This window comes from Netta rufina (assembly GCF_964035555.1).
Source record: "Netta rufina genome assembly, chromosome: 14".
Classification (NCBI taxonomy): Eukaryota; Metazoa; Chordata; class Aves; order Anseriformes; family Anatidae; genus Netta; species Netta rufina.
Genome location: NC_140137.1, coordinates 911,810 through 932,805, shown reverse-complemented (window position 1 = coordinate 932,805; position 20,996 = coordinate 911,810). Strand labels below are relative to the sequence as shown.

The following is a 20,996-nucleotide window of genomic DNA, read 5'->3' as shown; positions in this document are numbered from 1 at the left end:
CAGGGCTGGGCAGAGCAGAGGCAGCTCCTCCTGTGCCCCCCGTGCCTCGGCTGCAGCCAGCCCGGCCCCGCTTGTCCCATGCACCCTCCCATGCAGCTGGAGCCACCCAGCCAGGTCCCCCCTCCTGGACTGAGCTCCATTTTCCTCTCAAGCCACAAACTTGTCACCTCCGGGGCTGTGGTGAGGGCATGGGGCACCCAGAAGCTACCAAACCCGGCTGGGTTGTGGCTGGGATTTGTGGAGCAGCCAAACCAGCAGCGTGGGTTCAGGCACCGCTGGCTGCCAGGGCTGGGGCTCCCTGGGGCACATCCCAGTGATGGGACCCCACAAGGGTCCTGCCACTGTCTTCTGCCCCAGAGGGCAGGGGAGTTCTCTTGGCTCTGAGAGGAAGCAGTGGCCCCTGCCTCAGTTTCCCCATCTTTGCCATGCAGGCAGTGGCGAGGAACAGTTAGTTAGTGCCCATAAAATGCTTTGAAAATGAAAAGCCTCTCATTGATGTGTTGTTGTTGTTGTTATTATTATTAATTAACAGAAGCACTGGCTCCTCCAGGCTTTATCTCTGAAGGTGCTGCTGGAGATGAAGTTTCTCACAGCCCCAGACAGCCGAGCTTGATTTAGGGAGCTGCAGTTTACGGGGGTGAAATCATAAATACAACAGGTTCACTTACTGCTGCACTAACGCTGACAGGAGCAATTACCAGCACAATTTTCCCTCCCTGCTCCCGTCCCCACCAGCACAAAGCTCCTGGAGCTGCCACTGGTGGCAGGGGGACCCACACCAGAAAAGGTGTTAGTGTGTAAATAACCCTATTGGTAAGAAAAACCAAACACCCATGGGTGCTGATTCCCCGGCCCCCGCTGGGCAGCACAGCAGCCCCAAGCCCTGAAGCTTGCCCGCTCCCTGCTCTCCTGACCCTGGCCAAACCCGAAGAGCAGCAACAAGCTGCATGAGGCAGGAAGTGTTTCGGGTTATTCAATCGAGAAGAGCTTAGTTTGGGGACAGCCTGAGAAGCTGTCATTGCAGCACTTTGGGAGGAGAAACTGGCTCCGTAGCACTACAAGGGTCGTAGGGCAAGGCAACAGCAGGAGAAGCATCAGGACTCGGGACTGCACTTTTACCTGTGGGGGTGCACCCTGCTCCCCAGGGGTCCTCCTCATCCCCTGTCCCATGGCCTGGATTTCTGTTCCTGGGGCTAAATGGCAAGGCTGACGGTGCCCCCGCGGCTGCCCCTGGTGGGACCCTGTCTCCCTGCAGATGCACCCAGAGCATCGCCCCACACCACGAGGGGCAGCAGCGACAGGCACCATGGGGCTCATGTGAAATTAGCCCCTGACAAAACCCAAGGCTCAATACAGAAACAAGGCTCGAAAAGAAAAGGAGACAAAGAGCACAACATTATCTGTGAGACTCCAATTCACTCTCAGGGGTGCAGAGGGCGCCTCTGCCACGTACAGTACTGAGAATCATACAGAGCTGCAATATAGAGATCTTTCTATGTATATATTTATAGGTATGTATATATTTATAGTGCACTGCTTTTAAAACAGCCGGGCCTGCTTCTTCAGCTCATTCCTCTTCCAGAGGGCCAGGCGGTCAAACTCAGTGATGGTCATGCCGAAGATTTGGTAGAACTCCTCCTGGGAGAGGTGGCGCTGGAGAGAGAGGGGCTGCTGGGGCAGGGCAGGGGGCCAGGACCCCCACCCCAGTCTGACGGCACCCACAGGGGCTGCAGGGGGGCAGGAGGGCACGTGGGGGGGCTTTCAGGGTGCAATGGGGTCCCGCAGCACCTGTGTGCTGCTGGGGTGCCGTGGAGATACTCCTTGCTCATCCACGAGGACAGGCTATGGGGACACCCCCCATGTAACCAGGTACCTCTCAATGAGATTGTGCCCTGTGGGAGAGGCTCGCCTCACCTCTAACCGAGTCCTGTCCACATCTTTGGGCAGCTGGTTCCTCCCCCTCGTCTTCACCAGGAGCAGCTCATAGGGGTATATCTGTAGGGGGACAGAGGGCATGGTAGAGCTCGGGAGCCAGAAGAGCACAGCAGTGCGGCCACACCACATTTAGCAGGGCTTGGGTGGCACAGCTGCCCCCAGGGATTGAGGGGAACAGGGCAGAGGGGGGGATTTGCTTTCAGGTTGACCCTAATCCACCCTGGGCCACCTCGGTAGCTGTGGAAGGCAACCTGGAGGTCTGCTGTTCACTCTGCAGCGGCAGGAGCGACCCAGAGACAAGCTGAGCCTGGGAGCGCCAGCAGGGCCACCCCTCTCTGCTCCTCACCCGGAGACGTTTCTGCTCAGTAAAGGGCTGGAGACCTTGCCAGGATGGGGAAAAAGTACAGGGATTGTACCATGGTACAAGGATGGAGCTGTTGGGTAAGGAACTGAGGGGAACGAAGGGAGGGTGTTGGAACGAGATGGCAAAACTTCCCCCAACAGGGTCTGGGGATGCAAGGGCACTTCTCTGGGTGTCACCTCTGGGTGGCAGTCACTCCCTGGAGCAGGGCCATCGTACCTTGTACTCTGTGGGGACAGAAAACGATGGAAGAGACATTAGCCAACGCCCCCTCTGCTGCGAGCATCCTCCCTTGGAGCTGCAGAGACACCCTCCCTCCTCCCCATCTCCCCCCTCTGGCCCAGACCCTATTTTTTGGAGCTGCCCGCAGTGGGCTGGGCAGCTCCCCGGTGCCCCATACCCATGGGGTCCCCCCCTTTTCCATCCCCAGCCCTGCAGCACCTTACCTCGCATCCCCCAGTTGACGGCGTTGGTGCTGTCGTAGTGGAAAAGCTCCGCGCTGGGAGGCTGTGGGAGGGAGGTGTGGAGAGAGGGAGGGATGAGAAGGGTCTCCTCCAGACTGACCCCCTCCAGCACAGCACCTCCCATGTCCCCAGAGGGGATGGCACCCGCCCAGCCCAAAGCAGGACCCGATCCCTGCGCCTGGCAGTGGGGAAACTGAAGCACAGGGAGGGGAATGGACAAGGGAGTGACAAGCCCAGGTCACGGGGAGGCAGCACCAGATCTCCCAGTCCCTACGGCAGAGGAGCAAAGCAACATGACCTGCAGGACGGGGATGAGATCTACAATTGGGGCCGGACCTCCCTCTCCAGCAGTGCCCCACTAAGGATTATTTGGGGTTGGCACAGAGCAGAGGTGGTAGTGGGGTATGGGGGGGAGCAACAGGAGACACTTACCCTGTGCAGCCCATTCCTCCTGTAGGCAGGGAGGGAGGCCGACTTAGAAATGAGGGGGTCTGCAAGGGAACCACCATAGGGCATGAGGGAAAACACAGGTGCTGGCCCCACAGCACAGGACAACCATGCCATGCATCCCTTCCCCAATGCATCCCCTCAGTCACTGCACAGACATGCTCCTGCCTCCCCAGGCAAGCTGCTCAGAGTCAATTTGCCTTCCCAGTACTGCCCCATCCCTGCCCAGCGCCAGCCTCGCCTGACTCTGTCCCCTTTCTATCCCCAGCTCATTCCCAGCCCGGCTTCCTCACTCTGGAACTCCCCTCCCCAGCAGCCCTCCCTCCTCCTCCATCCCAACAGCTCCCTTCCAAACCTCCTTCTCTCCCAGTTTCTCTGTCCCCAGCTCTCCCAGCCCTGCCCTGGCACAACCAGGGGGGCTCCTTCCTCTCCCCATGCCTCCCCAGGTGCCAACACCTCCTCCAGCCCCTGAGCTCCAAGCTCTGGCCCCTGGGGAGGAGGAGGCGCAGAGGGGCGAGGGATGCACTCACCACTGTCAGCCAGGTAGTGCATCTGGGGGGCTGCAAGGGGAGCAGAGCTGGGTCAGGGGGGCAAGAACCACACACTACAGAGCTCCCCCCACCTCGCCCCCAAGTCCTGCTCACAGCCCCAGCTCCATGAGGGCAGCCATGCCATGAGGAAGGAGAGCACAAAGCAGGCAGGGGCATCCACACCGGCAGCAGCTCTGGGTGCTGGGAGGTCCCAGCCGTGCCAACAGCACACGGTGAGCTCACGACAGCTCAGAACCCCCCATGGCTGTGCTTTTTCATTTCCAAGGGCCCTCCACTCCCATGTCCTTCCCCCCTGGGTGGGATGGACGGGCAGACAGATAGATTTCCTTACAGCCGTTGAGGGAGCCCTCGTAGCCAGCCGTGTGCAGGGCTTCTCTGCTGCTGGCAGAGCTGCGAGGGGGCGTCCAGGGGTCCACGTAGGAGTTAGAGCGAGCCTTCATCTCCTCCCTCAGGATCAGCCTGCCGATGCCGCTCTGGATCTGGGCACACAGGGAAAGCCGCTGGCACCGCTCCCATCCCTGCTGCAGCCCACCCTGCCTGCTGGCACGCCACCTCCCGGGGGCAAGGTGCTGAGATGGGGTGCACCCCAATCCTGCAGCCCCATATTGCAGGCGGCCGAGGGGGGAGAGATGGGAGAGGGCACCCCGACCACAGAGAAAGGAGATGATGTAGAGCTCGCTGCCACCTCTCCAGTCCATCCCCTGCCAGGCAGCGGCCAGGGACATCGCTCACCTTGTGCATGCCCCGCTCGTACCCATCCTCCTCGCCTCCTGATGAGAACCTCCGGGCGCGGGGGGCTGCAAGGAGACATGTGGGGTCAGATGGGTAAAGGTGGGGACGGGAGGCAGTCCCCAGCTGCATGAGGACAGCCAGGTCCCAAGGGCTGCTAGGATTTTGGGGTCACTCTGGTGGGTATCTCAGCTCAAACCCATCTTCAGGTTGAGGTCCAGCCCAGGGAGATATCCTCCCTGGGGGTGCCTGATTTGGGGGTTGGGTAGGGGGTTGGGTTTCCCTTTCCCACAGCACTTGGGGGGGGGGGGATGCTGTTACCTTTGGGAGAGCTTTGGAAGGACCAGTACTCTGACTCGGAGTGGTAGTAGGTGTCTGGGGAGTAGGCAGGGCTGTACTTGGACGACTGTGCGATGTCTTCACTCGTTTTGCTTTTGGTGGCTGCAGGAATGTCGTCTGCAAAAGGAGCAGGGAGAGCTGTAATGAGGACACCGAGTCCCTCTGGCAGCACCTGCAAACATCCACCCTGGGACAAACACAGATCTTCCCTCCCCTCTTCCTGGTGGCCACCAGCCATTTGTGCTTGGGACAGCCCAGGGCAGAGTTGGAAATAATCCATTTTCAGACTACTGACACCTCCTGGAGACATAGATGCAGTGGCAGACGGTGGGGATGGTCACAGTCCCACCAGGGAGAGGGCAGCCGGGGAGTTACTACTGGAGCAGGTGGCAGCAGCAGAGGGGTGGTCCCAGCAGCTCCGGCTGGGGAAAGGGCTCAACCCCCGGGGCCAGGACACTTGCAGGGGAAGGGGCACAAAGGACAGACTGTGTGGGACCCTCTCCTGCTCGCACAGCTCGGTGGCTGTCCCACAGGAGCCAGGCACCAGGCAGGAAGGTGCAGGCAGAGCCACCCCACCACCCAAGCAGGCACAGGGGAGCCCACAGTGGGCAGCTACTTACAGCAGTGGGTGCAGGCAGCCAGTAGGGATTTGGGCAGGTGGGGAAGGGGAGCCCACAGAGAGAGAGGAGACACGGTTACTGCTGCAGGCTGCTGCTGCCCCACTGAGTCAGCAAGCAAGCGGGGGGAATGCAAGCCAGCCCCCCCCCCCAAGCCTCTTCCCCACCCTCCAGCACCCCCGGGCACATTTCCTGCAGTGTCCATCCAGGACAGGCTGTGATTTTATCCAAGGGCTCCATGTGAAGCTGTAAAGCCCTGTCTTCATCCCTTTTCTGAGGCTGCTCTGACTCCTGGGGTCACCCTCGTCCCCTCTGCCACCCCTCATTGCCTCAGCCCCCCTCCTGGGGCTCTTCCTGTCTCCTGCCCAGCCCTCACCTGTGCCCTGCTCCTGCCCTCTCCCGATAACCCACCAAGCCTGGGCTCCCCGCTATCATCCTCCCATGAAGGACACATCCCAAAGCTGCCTTTTTCTTGCACTAAACCTAATTAAAGGGATTCTGGAGGGGAGGCAGGCACACTGGCCCCACAGCCCAGCTCCCCAACACCTCTCCTGCCCATGTCTTCCCCCATGTCCCTAACAGAGACCCAGGCTGGTGAGCAGGCCCTGCAACCAGCGTGCACACTGACCGTGTCGCTTGTAGATGGGGGGTTTCCGGTAGATGTTGCTCTCGCCAGCTGCTGGGGAAGAAGGAAGGGAAGAAAAAAGGGAAGAAGGACAGACGGGGAGGCCAGTGTGAGCTTGCGGAGAGTGGGTGGAATAGAAGCCCTGCAGATGCTGCCCCACGTCAGCTTCCAGCACGCAGCTGCCACCAGATCCAGGCGCCTGGCCGGACCCAGGCCGGCTCCATACTGGGGCCAGGAGCTCAGCCGGGGCTGGGGCAGGCAGCGGTGTGCAGGGGGACATGCAGCGAGCGCCCCTGGTCAGCATGCACTGCGGGAGGGGGCACAGCTCGAACCGCCGGCCCTGCCAGCCAGCAGCAAGGCACCGCGGCTCTGCCTGAACCAGGTTCATAGCACAGGGAGGGGACGCTAGTGCCTGAGAGAACCACCTGTGAGCTGCCTCAGGGGCACAGCAAAGTCAGCCAAAGCCTCTTTCCACAGCAGAGAGAGAAAAGAGCCAGCTGGGAGGGAAAGTGAGCTGCAGTCTCGCTCTGAGAGCCCAGGGGCCAGGCAGCTGAGCTGGCAGAGCGGGGAGGGGGCCATCCATAAAGCACCGACCTGCAGGAGGGCAGGGCCCTGCTGGGGATGGGGGGTACGGGAGAGGAGCAGGGGACCATGGTGGGGAGCCTGCAGGTGTCCTTGTGGCCTGGGGTGTCACCTGTGTGCCGGGCGTCCCGTGCTGTGGTGGTGGGACAGGGCAGAGTGAGAGGCCTGAAGCTAGGCAGGTTGGGCTGGGGCTCTCCTCCGGCTCCCTTGCCCATGCAGGAGGACAGCTGGGTGGCGCTGCCTGCTTCCCTTCCTCCTCTCCCCCCACTGCCCCTTTCCCCCCCACCCCCCCCGTGGGCTCTGTGTGGCTGGGAGCGGGTGGTGGCCCTTACCTGGTAGCCCCCTGCAATCCCTGCAGAAGGGGAGCAGGCAGCTGGCAAGCCCAGAAGAGTCTGGGGGGAGGGAGCGGTGGGCCCTAGGGGGAGTATAAAATAGTCATCTGTAAAGGGGGGGCACGGAAAGGCCTCCGGCAGACACGCGCCGCCTTGTGGTCCTGGGGGGAGGCGGGGGGGGGCAGGCTCCGCAGGGCATCATCTGGTTGTGCAAGTGGCAGGAGGTCAGGCAGGGGGGGACAAGAGGGACATTGAGGGGGTCAGGCAGACTCCAGGGGGCTCCAGGACACCTGGGTGGTGATGGAGAGGGGGGAGAGTTTGAGCTGCAGGTCCTGTTTATGGATGGCCTCTGCTGGGAGGAGATCCTGCTGCCAGCTGGCTCTAGGCAGGCGGCGGAGCTACGCATGCGACACACAGGGGATGGCACATGCGGGCATGCGACAGACACGGTGCTTCCCTAGGGGGCCCGGGGGCTCTGGAGCCTACCTGGAATGTGGAAATGCTTGGGTGCTTGGTATGAGGTTGGAGTAGAAGACCTCACATCTAACTGGCTATAGTAGGGGGAGCTGCGCCCGCTTTCTGTGCCTATGCGGTGCCGAGCAGAAGCAGCCATAAGTGACCGAGAGAGAGAATGAGAGGCAGAAGAAAATGGGCATTAAAGGCAGTGGTGTCAGACGAGTGGGGCATGGCCCACATGGCGGTGGGGATGGGGACATGCGCCAGGCTGCAGCCCAGGGTGGGGTGTGCCAGAGCAGAGGGGGGATTTCCTGCACCCCTGAACGAAGGCAGGCTGCAGAGGGGGCCCCACGGTAGGTGATGTTAGCTCAGGACCTTTGTAGTGCGGTGCAGGGGCTGCATGGGGAGGCAGCACCTCTGGACACACCAACCTCGGCTTCTCCCGTCCGCTCCTCCCTGGCTCCCAAGGCCAGGAGACCAGGCACACCACTCTCTGCTTGCTTCCCTGCTGCTCTTGAGGGTGCATGTGTGCATGCACAGGGCCCTTCCTTGCAGCTCTTGCAGCACAAGCACCCCTGTGCATGTTCTCTGCTGCTAGCAAGACAGCTGAGGGAGCAGCTGAGGGAGCTTCTCTCCTCTAGGCCTTCCTGGAACTTGGACCCCCCCCCCCCCAGCCAGTTCTGCATGAGCCCCAGCTCAGGTCTGAGCCCCCTTGGCCTCTCCTTGCCAAGGACCCCACCACTCCTGAGTCCTTGTCCCAGACTGCTTGCCAGGGTATGGACCACTGACGTCCCCTGAGAGAAGCAGGGTGTGACCCCTGCTCTGTGTGGGGGTCTGAACATGGCCCAACCTGGGCTCACAGCCGAAATCCTCACCTGAGCGGTAGAAGTGGTGGGGGGACCTCAGGATGGTGGGGGACATGCCCTGCCGGCTGTAGGTGGGAGAGTCGATGTAGCCGGGGCTGGAAGCTCGCCTCTGTCGCATGTCAAAGCTCTCATAGATGTCCTGGGGATGGAGAGGAGCAGGGGTTAGAGCTGACAGGGTGAGCAAGGGAGGCAGGCTGGTGCAGGGAGGCACCCTGTGGCCAAGGATGCTGGCATGCACACGTGTCCTGTGGGGGCTGCAGGATGTCCCCAGGCTGCTCACTGAAACATGGGCAGCAGAGCCCAGGGGCTGGGCAGAAGCAGCCCTAAGGGATGGGGTTCCCCCATTCCCCCACCTTTGGCCAGCACTTGGCAGGGGATGTTGAGTGGAGCCCCAGCAGTGTCAGTCCCCGTGGTGACATTACCTGCGAGTACGGGGAGAGGGTCCCCAGGGACTGGAGGCAGCGGGAGGTAGAGAGGAGAGACAGAGACAGTGCGTGAGTAATGGGAGCGGTGACAGCAGGGCCACACAGTGGCTCGTTTTCCCCATGTCACAGTGAGAACAGACTCATTGCCCTTTTGGCAGTCTGTCCCTGCACCCTGGCAGGATGCGAGCCCACACCATGCCCTCCTGCTCGTGACTGCCATAGAGAGTTCCCTACCACCTCACTGAGGGTGATCTCTGCTCCCCTGGGGACAGGTCCCCCCTTGTCCTGCCTCTCCGCAGGGCTCCTGGAGACTCGGGTGAAGCCCCACACCATGTCCCCAGACCAGGGTCTGGCTCTGGGCATGTCTGGGATCTCAGTACCTCCCCATAGCTATATCTCTCCAGTGTCTCATCCGACGTGTATCTGTGATAGGGCTCGTATGAAATGAGGTCAGGACGCTGCACTTCATAGATGGCTTTTATCTTGGGAAGAGCTGCCAGGTCTTTGTAATTAAGGATCTCATTATCCACTTTAGCCTAGGGAGAGGGAGAGACAGAGAGACAGCGTCCTGGTTTCAGTTAGGACAGAGTTAATTTTCCTCCTAGTAGCTGGTAGGGTGCTATGTTTTGGATTAGGATGAGAAGAGTGCTGATAACATGCTGATGTTTTAGTTGTTGCAGAGCAGTGCTTACACCAAGACAAGGATTTTTCAGCTCCTCACTCTGTCCTGCCAGCAGGCAGGCTGGGGGTGCAGCAGGAGCTGGGTGGGGACAGACCCAGGACAGCTGACCCAAACTAGCCAAAGGGGTATTCCATCCCATCTGGGGTTATGCTGAACAAAAGATAGGGCTGAGTGGCCAGGGTGGGGGGGCTGGACTGCTCGGGGTTAGGCTGGGCATTGGTCAGTGGGTGGTGAGCAATTGCATTGTGCATCACTTGTTTGTACACATTATTAGTAGTAGTACTATTATCATCATTATTGTTATTATTATTATTGTTATTATTATTTTCCTGTCTTAATAAACTGTCTTTACCTCAACCCACAGGCCTCGCTTTCCCGTTTCTCTCCCCCATCCCAGAGAGGGAAGGGGGGAGGGTGAGCGAACGGCTGTGTGGTGTTTAGCTGCCGGCCGGGTTAAACCACGACAGATGGAAAGGGAGAGAAGAAGAGGGAAGGGGAGGCTGGAGCACACAGTGCAGAGCTGGCACAAGCGTGCAGAGCCCCAGCACCACCACAGCAGGGGCGAGAGGTGAGCAGAGGCAGCCAAGAGGCAGCAGCGGGATGGGGCAGAGGAGCTGGGATGAGGGGACAGTGGGACAGCGTCCTTCTGAGTGCTCCACTCTGTGCCAATGGGGCAAGGGGACACAACTCCTCCATGCTGCTGTGGAACTGTCTCCCCCTCCCTGAGTCACCCCAAATCCATGGTCACAGTGCTGCCCTGTGGGGCTGAGAGCAGAGCTGTACTTACGCAGATGACTCTGTTAGGGGAGCCGATGCTGGACCCAGGGGGTGAGATGGAGGTTTCTGATGTCCTTCTGTGCTGTGGGGACAGATGAGTGAGGGCAGGTGAGAGCCCAGGCAGAGCCCAGCCCGGGCAGGGCAGTGGGGGCAGCGAACAGTGCTCGTGCTGGGGCTGAGTCTTCCTGCAGGGGCATCCCCCACCCACTACCCATGACCTTTTCAGGGGATGTGGGGCAGGAGAGGGGCTGCTGTACCCAACACTGTCCCTCTGACAGTGGGGACGGGGCTCGCACAGGCTCAGGAACCACGCTGGGCTGGGACACTACTGCAGCAGGAACCAGGACTCGAGGGTGGCATCACCTGGGATGTGCCACCTCTGGGAGAGACCCCTCACCTTGCCACCTACCTTCAGCTTCTTCTCTGCTCGGGCTGCCTGCTTGCAGATGGGGTGCCACACTTCAGAGCCTGAAGTGCAAAGGGAAAGTGTTTGAGCTCCGTGCACAGCCTGCACCCCCAGTTAGAGATTGTCCTGTCTTGTCCCTGCGTTCCCTAAGCCCTGTCATCTGCAACACTGTCCCAGAGCCTGCTGTCCCCCAGGGGGATGTGTCTGTGCTCCCCCCAACTGCACTGAGCAAGAAATGCGTTGGTGCACGAGCTGCACTGGTGCTCGAGGTGTGCAAGTCCTGCACACTGCAGGGACAGCTTCTGGGGGTGGCTGTGCCCCAGGGGGACACCTGAGCATGCTGTCCCTGCTGCCCACAATGGGGGTTTTCCTGAGACCCCCACCCTGGCTCTCGCTGTGCACAACAGTCCCTTCACCACCCATGTGGCAATCAGTGATTTGGGATGATGGGTAAGCACAGGTTATGGAGAGGAACCAAACCCTGCACAGGAGCCAGACCTTAAGGTGGCTGAGGGCAGGGACGAGCTGCTCTGACACCAAGCCAGTGGCCAGGCTGGGCGACAACCTCACCCCTGCGGTGCTGCTCTTGGCGTAACCTGGGCAAGAGGCAGACGGAGTGGATGGGATGGGGTCCCGGGCCACCTCCCCTGGACCAGGGAACATCCCTTGCCAGCACAGCGGGGTTCCTACCTGTGAGGTACATCTCCTCGCCTTCCGTGAACATCTGGTGGCAGCGCACACACCTGGCACAGGCAGGGTGGTAGTGCTTCCCTCCTGCCTGCAAGGAGAAAGGGCCCTGAGCAAGGCAGGATGCGGTGGAAGCCGTTCATCCAGAAACAGCCCCAATCTGGCAGGCTTAGGGCTGGATTGGAAGCCCAAAACCAGAGGCTAGCAGAGCCGGGGGGTCCCAAAGCTGAGCCGGAGCTGGGCTGCTTCCCCTGCTCTTTCACAGCAACCAGGGGTTTTATTGGTAGCTTGCCTCCACACCTAGCATTTCAGATATAGGCTCATTTTCTGGGCTCTGGAGCTGGGAGGAAGGAACCAGCTTGGGGCTAGGAGGAGTCGGAGCACAGCCCCAAAGGACGTTTTACTCCTGCAATAACCCAAGAGAGAGTGGAGGATAATTCAGGGTGCCAGAGGGAAGATGAGGCTCTGGCTGACAGAGGGAATGGTGATGATAGAGGTGGCTGGAAACAGTTGGAAATGGGAAGGATCAATATGAAAATCTGCTGTGAAGATTAGTGAGAGCAGCCACCAGGAAAGTGGTGATTGCCCACAAAATCAGCAGGGAACCAATCCCCGCAGGGTGTGGATGGCAGCCAGGGGCTTTTCCCCTCTGGTCTATGCTAAAAAGGACCCACCATCACATGGGGCTGTGCTGACCAGAGACAGATATAAACACGTGGAAAAGAGACTGAAAACAACCCAGATAAACCCCAGCTCCTAAAACACCATGGGCTAGCACGCCTGCAGTCCCAGCCCCACATTTCCCAGTGGCTGCAGACATGGGCCCCTGGTAAGGGATGTGTTGCAGCAAGGTGAGCTCGGTGCTCTCAGACCCTCTTGGTGTCCCCCTGTGGCTCAGTGTGCTGACACTAAGGGAAAAAATAACACAAACGCCTTTTCGTATATGGGAAAAGTGCTGCTGCTTTGGGTTGGACCAGGCTGGGAGGGAAGCGCTGCAGGAACGCAGTGGGGCCGGCTGCTCCCCATCGTGCAAACAGACACCCCATGTCCCCAGCACCCACCGCTCCTCTCCAAAACTGTGTGCAAGCCCTGCTTGCTTTATACTGCTTAATATTACAACTCATAAAGGCTGGCAGAGGCTATGGGTGGCAGGACCCATTTGTTACCACTTGGAGTCCCTCATAGCCTCATTAATCATTCATGCCTGGCCGTGCAGCTCCAGCCCCTTTGAAAGCCCCCAGGCTGGCAGATAGCATGGGAAGGCTTGTTAGGGCCTACAATTATGTAAAGGTGCCCTTTCCATCCTGTGCCCCACCAGGGAAGACGATTAAAGCTCTGGTTTCACGGGGAGTGCTCAGGAAGACGCTGAGCAGGGCCAGGAGCAGTGCAAGCTCCCTGGGCTGCCCGGCACGGCCACCGGGACCCCAGCGCTGTGCTGCTCTCAGCTCGGTGACAATGCCTGCGAGGAGGTGGCACCTCTCCTGACACCTCGCCACTGCCTGCAGGGACCCCAGTGCCACAGCACATTACTTCCAGCCTGGCAGAGCGCCGCACACAAGGAGCGCTCCCTGGTGCTGCTGTGAGGTTGTGGCTGCTCGGGGCATCCCCTGGGATCCAGCCAGCATCTGTCTCCCCACGGCCCAGCACAGGCAGAGCTGGCCGTCTGCCCCATCGCATATGTAGGGGCAGGAACATCGCATGCTTATCCTAAGCGGATGTGGCTGCACCAGGCAAGGAAAACCCTAAGAGCAGTGCAGTGAGCATCCTAGAGATGGAGAGTGCCAAGAGCCTGGGTTCCCAGCTCCCTTTCACTCCTCTTATCTGTCCCTAAACCCCATGCTGGAGGGGCAGAACATCCCGCACACTGTCCTGCTCCTGCTTCCTGCCCCTCAGCACTGCTGGCAGGTGGCTGGGATGCAGCGGGTGGTTGAGGATGCTCCAGTCCTGGCCGGGTGCTGTCAGGGACCAGACTGCCCCAGGGGAGCTGAGGCTCAAGCTGAGGGAGCCTCTGGCTTCACCATGCTCCTCTTGGAGGTTTACTAAGCAAGCAGCCCTGTGCTGGGCAGCTGCTCCGCAGCAGCTGCTGCAGTGCTGAGCTCATGCTCGCAGCAGCCAGCACGAAGCACAAAGTCAGCAGAAAGCCTTCCCAGGCAGGGGCAGCTCCCCGAGGGAGGGTGAGGAGGAAGATGCTGGTGGGTCCTGGCTCCAGCTTCAGGAGAGGTCTCTGGGCAGGTGCAGTGCTCTCAGGCCTGCCAACCAGCAGGGGCCAGAGGGTGAGTGCTGCCTGTAGGTGTGCCAGGCTGGAGGAGCCCTGGGGCAGCTCCAGCAGGCTCCAGCCCCCTCCTCCAGCTGCTGGCTACACAACTGCTGCTGCTGCAGCCCATAGAATCTGTGCCTGGCTTGCTGCAGAGCCATGGTACCTCTAATTTTGGGATACTGCTTCCTATTGCTGCTGGCTGGGGTGGCAGAGAAGCTGGCACCAGTGCTGCTTGGGGAGCAGTTCCCTCCCACCCCACTGCAGAGGGGAAGGGCTCAGGAGTGACTTTGCTGCCTCTCTGTGCCACCACAGCAGGACCAGCAGGTCTGAAAACCACAGTGTGTTTTGTTCTGACATCTTTCTCTCTGCCTCCCACCTCCTGACCTTTTAGATTACGCTTAGACCAGATCGCACTCCAGCCTTCTTCCCCCTGCAGATGTTGGGGATAGAAACACAAAGCAAGCGTGTTTGAACCCCCATCCCCAGGAGCAGGACTGCAGGAAGGACCAGCCCCAAACGGTCTTTCTTTCCCCCCTAAAACTACAATCTCCACCCACCTGGCTGCTCCTGACCGTACAGCTCTACAATCGCCCCAAACCTGCACCATGACCACCTGCACCCGTTGGATCCCTGCATGCTGGAGCAGCTCCTGCTGGCCAGGATGCTGAGCAAAAGCATAACCTCCTCCATATCTGTCCCAGGGCAGGGGCCCTGCTCTGGTGGCAGCCCTGGGGAGTGCATGGGGAGGCTGCATGCAGACAGGATGCTGCAGTCCCCCGCACAGCTGTGCTGGATGTGTTTCCAAGGCAACTGTCAGGCTGCTCGCAGGGATGCACTCAGCAGGCTTATTATGCTCTGGAGCTGGGCATGGCGGCAGCTGGTTAGGGCTGGTGTCCCCACAGCCGGGGCTCTGGGCACGTCTCAGCATGGCCAGTCACCACTGGGGGTGCTTCAGGGGCTCGGGGACCTGAGCCACCTCTCCAACGGTGTGCAGCATGGTGCTGCTCCTCCTCTAGCCCTGGCTCCTTCTCCTCCCACTGCCACCCTCCAGACAAGGCGCTCAAAACGTGCCCACACCCCTGCTGCAGGGACAGCCACGGCCTCGAGGGAGGGATGCTGTGACAAGGGTGATGGGTAGGATGCACACAGCCCCCATTACAGGGCAGGACAAGTGGCTATGGCCTCGAGACTCACCTCCAGGACCCTGCCGCTGATGTACCGGTCACAGGTCTCGCACTTGATGCCGAACTGGGCATGGTAGTCAGACTCGCAGTATGGGACTCCATCCCTTCAGGAGAGGGAGGAGAGCGAGTTGAGGCAGGCGAGCTGGGCTGGGCACCACCTGCAGCATTGCCAAAATCCCCCCAGCCCAAACAGTACCCCTGAGAGCCACCTACCATGGGGCACTTGTTTTCTGCCTGCCTGTGGAGCCCGATCCTGGCAGGAGAGGGCACCTCGGGCACCAGCCCTCGGCTTCTCCATCCACCTCCTGCCTGGATTTGTATTACTACCTTTCCCCAGCTCCTGCTCCCTGTGTATTCAAGGACAAATTCAGCACTGCCTTATGCTGTTTTGCCTTTGATGCCTCTACTGAAAAGCAGCTCGGACACCAAACCACCCCCTCCCCATGGCCAGGTGCCCAATCTCCCAGCACTGCAGCTCCAGCAGCAGGGGATGGCCCCACCAAGCCCAGCCAGTGGCACTCACTTGCTGATGTACTCCCCGGTGAGGATGATTCCACATGTTTGGCACTTGAAGCAGCTGACGTGCCACTGCTTCTCCAGTGCCAGGAGGGACTGGCCTTGCTTGATCTCCTCCTTGCAGCCTGCGCAGTCTGGGGGTGGGCGAGAAGAAGGGGGACGCATGAAAACACCGCTGCCCCGTGGGGATCCTTTCTTTTCCACTGGTGGGAAGATGCCACCCTCCTGCCCATTCCCACAGGAAGCCAGGAGGAAAGCCGCCTGCCGGAGCTGGGATCAGCATGGCACAGAGCCAGGGCTCCCTGGTGACCTGTCCCTGGGGGCTCCCCGAGGGGCAGGGGCAGTGGGAAGCCCCTGGCAGTGAGCGGAGCAGAGGAAGGGCTGTGCTCTCCAGAAGCCGCGTCCGGCCCTGCCACAGTATTTATGAGACTCCCTTCCTTCCCCGCTTCCCTCGGCTCCTGCCAAGGCTGGGAGCAGGAAGCACATGGACCTCGGACCCCTGACCTTGGCTCCTCATCCTCTTCTTCCCTGTGCAGCAGGTTCAATGGCTGGACGGCGTTTCTCCTTAACCCCCTCCCTGCTGTCCTCCTTCCTGCAGCGCTGCGGAGGCGCAGCAGCACCACGCAAGCAGGCAGGGCTTCCCACTCAGCCCAGCCTCCAGCAGCTCTGCACCCAGCCCTTGCCCACTGAGCAAAGCTGGGGGGATTTTTGACCTTCCAAGGCCCTGGCCAAAAGAAAAAAAAGCAGTTGCATCAGCTTGGCTGAGTCAGGATCCAGCCCTTCTCACACGCAAGTGCTGCTCGCCTAGTTCTTAAGTTGCTCCCAGTGCTGGGGCTGCAGGGAGAGGCACAGCATCATTCCTCCGGGGAGGTCCTCTCCACTGAGGGCACCAGCTGGGCTCCAGCAGCCTCAAGTGCCACCCCTGCAGGGTGGCAGTGCTAGGGCCACCAGAGGAAACACAGCAGGAGGGAAGCCAGGATGGCACCATGTGCCTGGCTGCTGCTGCTAGATAAAGCATGCCAGTCATGCTTTATCTAGCATGGCACCAAGCATGGCACCTAGCATTACCCAAGGTGCCCTCGGGTAACCTTGCTGTGCACACTCGGGAGGAGCTGGAAGGGAGGAAGCCAGCGTTAGGCAGAGCCCATGGCAGCCCTTCCCCTTCCTGCTGCCCTACGGGAGGCTGCAGGTGCTGTGGGCTGGCCACAGCATGCCCCAGGCAGCTCGCCCACTTGGCTCGGGGTGGCAATGAGGACAGGGAAGACCTGTCTGTGAGCCCCAGCCACATCCCCAAATCAGGCAAGCTCATGGTGACACCTGGCCAAACCCACCCAAAACATTGCTCTTGCTGTGATTTAGGTTGGGATCATCAGCACAGGCAATGAGCCTGAGAAATGTTCCTAAGTTGGTGGAGGCAGTGACCAATGGCAGCCCTCGGGCAGCCTGTTTAGTCTCTGGCACAGGGACAGGGTGGCAGCACCCACCCAGGTCACAAACAGGCCAAGGGAGTGACTGAAACCAGCGGTGACCTGTAGCCCTGGGTGGAGGCCAGGACTGCCCTACTCCTCCTTCAAAACCTGCGAGCACTTGTGCAGGACTACATGCCAGCTCCCAAACCCTTCCCATCACCTCCTTGAGCACTGGCATGGGCAGCTCTGCCCAGCACCAGCCTGGGGAAAAAGGCACAGCTGTAAGCATGGGGGAGACCCAGGGGATGGGCTTAGAAAAAGGATTTCAGGGGAAGCATGAACAGCCCTGCTAGCCCCAAGGAGAAGGGCCTGCAGGAGCTCCTGTGGTCTCTCCTCGCAGGTGTCGCATAACACCTGCGTAACTTACGGCTGGGTCCATGGATCTTGATGGGTTTGGTGCTGATGAGCGAGTGGGAGCAGTTCTGGCAGACACAGTCCTTCCCGCTGAACGTGACCTTGTCTCCAATGGGGAACGGCTTCCTGTGGCCAAGGAGAAGGGGAGACATTGGAGCCATGTGCTCGGTCCACGGCTGCAGGTGAGGGCAGGCAGTGAGCTGGGCACTGAGGCAGCTCTCCAGCTTGGACCACCCCATAACCTCCCAAGGATTTCCACCAAGAAAACCAGGTGCCTGCTGAGGTGCACCCACCTCTGCACCCTCTCTGTCCCCTGGTGCCAGCGGGGGCTCACCTGCAGGTGCTGCAGACAAAGCACGTGGGGTGGTAGGTCCTGCCCAGCGCCGAGATGACCTCTCCAGTGATGAAGTCCCCGCAGCTGTCGCAGCGGGTGCCGTAGAGCTGCTGGTAGTCATGGGTGCAGATGTACTCCTGGTTCTTAAAGAAGAAGCCTGACTGGGCCAGGTCACAGCCACACACTGCAGGGGGAGGACACACACCCGTCAGGGAGGCAGAGGGCGGCTGCACCCCCTCAGGCTCAGGCCTGGGGCCTCGATTGGGTTTTCCCAGCCCTATTGGGCAGGTTGAGGTGAATCTTTTCCCTGCTGCTGCCCCAGAAGGGCTCTCAGGGCATCCCAAAGACACAGGTGTCTGCAGGCATCTCAGAGGGTTTGGTTTCCCTGCCCACCAGGCCCACTGGGACCTCCCCCAGCACCACAAGATGTCAGTGTTGGGCTGCAGCAGGGTGCAGGATGGGGCCGCTGGGGAGGCATCCAGCCCCTTCCTTCCCTGCAGCAGGAACCGTGGGTGGTGTACAGCCTAGAGTGATGCACAGAGACATGGCAAGCCCTGGTCCTCAGTGTCATTCCCCTCCTGCATCTACAGGGAGACCTCAAGAGCATCCAGCCCTGTAAGGCACCTCAGGAACAGCACAGAGACAGGCTCCAGGGGCCTATGCACAATGCCCATCACCTCTCCTACAAGGTGATGGGGTGCAGCGGGGTGGCCAACTGAGCACCTGCCAGCACAGCCCAGTTCCCTGCTTTACCCAGGGCAAGAAAACTCGAGGCAGGATCATGCCTGGCTGGCTGTGGGGCCCAGAGTGCATCTTCACAGGCTGCCCTGGCTGTGCCAGACTCCTGTGGATGTGGTGGGGATGAGCCTTGAGGCTGACGTGGAAGCTGGTGGCAGCGAGCCTGAGGTGGCATGGGTAAGAACTGAGAGGGAAGGTGAGACAGGAGGATTTCCTCTCATTATTTATTCCCTTTCACTGGAAAGCAGGCAGCAAGCTCTGCCAAGATCTCCAGCCAGCTCCGTCCCCTTTGAAGCCAGTGGCTGCCTGAGCACCTTGTTGGGGGGGAGCAGCCTTTGCTCCTCGCAGACACCTTATGGCACTGAAGGACACAGCAGCCCCCAGCCACGTGTGCAGCTCCGAGGGAGTGACAGCACCCAGGTCTCTGGCACCCCTGTACCTGGTGGCTTTGGCATCCTTCAAGGGACATTGGCAGCCCAGTGCCATTGTGCCCTGCCCTGTCCTACCTTGGCAGGTGAAGCAGCGGATGTGGAAGTGGTTGTTCTGCACGCGTACCACCTCGCCCTTGCAGGTGTCCCCGCAGCGGTAGCACTGGATGACGGAGGAGCTGCTCCCAGGGGTGTAGGGGCTTTGCTGGTAGGGAACTGCTGGCAGGAAGGAGGGAGGGAAAAACGAGATGGAAGGGGTCTGTTAGCATTTGGGACGCAGCCTGGCTGGGCGTCATGGCACCGACAGCCCTGTTTCAGGCAGACATTAGGCAATGCTGAAGCTAAAAAGCAGACAAAACCATGCTGGTCCCTGGTGGCCCTGACCTGAGTGCACATCCCTGCCCAGGTCTGGGATTCCCTGTCCCCACAGAACTGCAGCCACCCACATGTGGCTCACAGGCCTGCATCCCAATGCTGCTTCTTGCAGGTCCCTTTCAGGGTGCACATGCAGAAGGGGTCCAGGTCCTCTCCTGGGGATGCTCTGGGAGGTTTCCTTCAAACATACAGGTGCCTGGGGGTGCAGGGCAAGGAGAGCAACACCCCGAGAGTCAGCCCCTCACCAGAACACAGTGCAAGCACCCGGTCCTGCTTGCTGCCCCTACACAACTGCATCACCTGTGCCATCACCCCCAAAGCCGTGCACAGCTCCCTGATACTCTCCTGTCCGCAAAGCAGGTGTAGAAGGAGCACGCAGGGACTGGCCACCCCGACTGCCCTGCTTGGCTTGGCTCCACCAGCCCTGCCTTGCTGTTGACCTGCTCATTTGGCAGCAGCATTGGGAAGGAACAACAAGCTTGTGGAGCTTCCACTTGTTTGTTTGGGAACTCGACGGAGAAGTCGTTTTTCAAGGAGCTGCCAAGGATGGCAGCAGCTGAGAGCCTTGGCCTGGGCAGGTCTCACCTCCTTGGCCAGCAGCAGCAGCCCCACCGCTCCTTCTGCAGCGGCACTGGGACGCATGCAGCCTCCATGCTCAGCAGGACGGGCACACGGGGACACCGGAGTTCTAGGGAAAGCCGTCTGGGTGCTCACCCCACTCCTTGACCCTCTTCCGGCAGCTCTGAAGACCACTGTGGTGGATGGATGCACTGCAGCCTCACCCCTACCCCATGGGAGGAACAGCGCGGAGCAGAGGTCTTTCTGCTGACTCAGCACACCCCAGACACGCACCGCAAACACTGCGAGGAGCAGCCCCTGCTCCACCTGCACGCTGCTCACAGGAGCTCCGGGCTGTGCTAATCGCCATGCTAATTGTGGCTGGCACAGACCGAGAAGCAAGGCCTTGTTTGCTGCGTGGTTTCAGAGACAGACTTGCAATTTGGGCAACCTGGCCACTGAAGGGCAAAGATTTCAAAGGACTGGAGACTTTCTGACCCAGAGCTAAACTGCGTACCCAGGAACAGGAGACGCAGCAGGCTGAAAGCTGGCACGCCAGCACCCTGTGGAGCAGGGAGGACGGGGCACAGGACAGAGGAGCTCACTCATCGGAGAGGCTCTGCATTCTCTGAGGGACAGATCGGGTGTCAGGGAACAGAAACAGCCCATTATTGGCCTAAAAAGCAAAGAAAGAAAAGTCAAAGTGAGATTAGAGACCATCTCATGGTAAAAGCCCATCTCACGGGTCAAGCACCCGTGGACATGCTCTAGGACATGTGGGGCTGCTTGCTGCTACCACCCATGGGGACACAACAGGGTGACAACGTGCTGGTCCCCCTGACTCTGCTCTGTGCCCTGGGGCTGTGAAGGGACAAGGACTGGAGCCTGCTGCTTCTGTGCTGCCTTGGGAAGCTAGGCTGAGCGCTGCGAGGAAAGCTGAGATGCTCTATGAGAATCCCCCTGCCCCTCTGCAAAGCTCAGGCTCCAGCCATGGCACGAGCTCCTGAGAGCTGCTGGGATTTCAGATCACCTTGGGGTCCCAAGCAGAATGGAGGGCACCCATAAAAGCAGCAGTGCCTCCACCCACGCTCCTGCAGGGATGCACAAACCCTGGGAAGAGGGGTCCAAGACCTGCTGTAGCAGCTGTGAGCCCATGAATGTTGCAGCAGCAGGGGGAACCCTGGGCTGGTCCCAACAGGAGCACCCGGGGATGGGTCTCCTGCAGTCAGGGGACATCCCTGCTGGAAGGGTGTCCAGCAGAGCAGAGCCACAGCACTGACACTTTTCATCGCATGCACCCCATGCTCACACCCTGGCAGGGAGTGAAGCAGGAGTCAAGCCCTGGGATGCAGCCATGGCAATGCACACAGCTCAGCCAGAACAGCAGGAGGTGGGGAGCAGTGGTGCTGAAAGGCTGCAAATTACATCAGCACTTAAATAAACATTAATAATAATAAAGAGGAAAAAAATGTCAAAAAAAGCATCAACATCACTTATTTGGG

At 60.1% G+C, this 20,996-nt stretch overlaps 1 protein-coding gene across 1 annotated transcript in view; it reads right to left on the bottom strand.

The window, feature by feature from the left end:
- Window positions 1–1,512: 1,512 nt before the first annotated feature.
- The window catches only part of ABLIM3 (actin binding LIM protein family member 3), a gene marked incomplete at its 5' end in the record, with an annotated part of 35,431 nt that continues 15,947 nt past the window's right edge, over window positions 1,513–20,996 (bottom strand). The window contains 24 exons of the mRNA XM_084295406.1: window positions 1,513–1,653; window positions 1,915–1,995; window positions 2,738–2,803; window positions 3,193–3,251; window positions 3,738–3,767; window positions 4,090–4,237; window positions 4,491–4,555; window positions 4,809–4,943; window positions 6,072–6,122; window positions 7,469–7,567; window positions 8,314–8,443; window positions 8,727–8,756; window positions 9,110–9,265; window positions 10,199–10,270; window positions 10,598–10,656; window positions 11,285–11,372; window positions 14,733–14,826; window positions 15,246–15,372; window positions 17,075–17,187; window positions 17,396–17,579; window positions 18,640–18,777; window positions 19,182–19,281; window positions 19,522–19,624; window positions 20,100–20,170. Of these exons, the coding sequence (XP_084151532.1) occupies window positions 1,540–1,653; window positions 1,915–1,995; window positions 2,738–2,803; window positions 3,193–3,251; window positions 3,738–3,767; window positions 4,090–4,237; window positions 4,491–4,555; window positions 4,809–4,943; window positions 6,072–6,122; window positions 7,469–7,567; window positions 8,314–8,443; window positions 8,727–8,756; window positions 9,110–9,265; window positions 10,199–10,270; window positions 10,598–10,656; window positions 11,285–11,372; window positions 14,733–14,826; window positions 15,246–15,372; window positions 17,075–17,187; window positions 17,396–17,579; window positions 18,640–18,777; window positions 19,182–19,281; window positions 19,522–19,624; window positions 20,100–20,170 (2,313 nt within the window). The 3' untranslated portion in view covers window positions 1,513–1,539. The remainder of the gene's footprint in view (window positions 1,654–1,914; window positions 1,996–2,737; window positions 2,804–3,192; window positions 3,252–3,737; window positions 3,768–4,089; window positions 4,238–4,490; window positions 4,556–4,808; window positions 4,944–6,071; window positions 6,123–7,468; window positions 7,568–8,313; window positions 8,444–8,726; window positions 8,757–9,109; window positions 9,266–10,198; window positions 10,271–10,597; window positions 10,657–11,284; window positions 11,373–14,732; window positions 14,827–15,245; window positions 15,373–17,074; window positions 17,188–17,395; window positions 17,580–18,639; window positions 18,778–19,181; window positions 19,282–19,521; window positions 19,625–20,099; window positions 20,171–20,996) is intronic.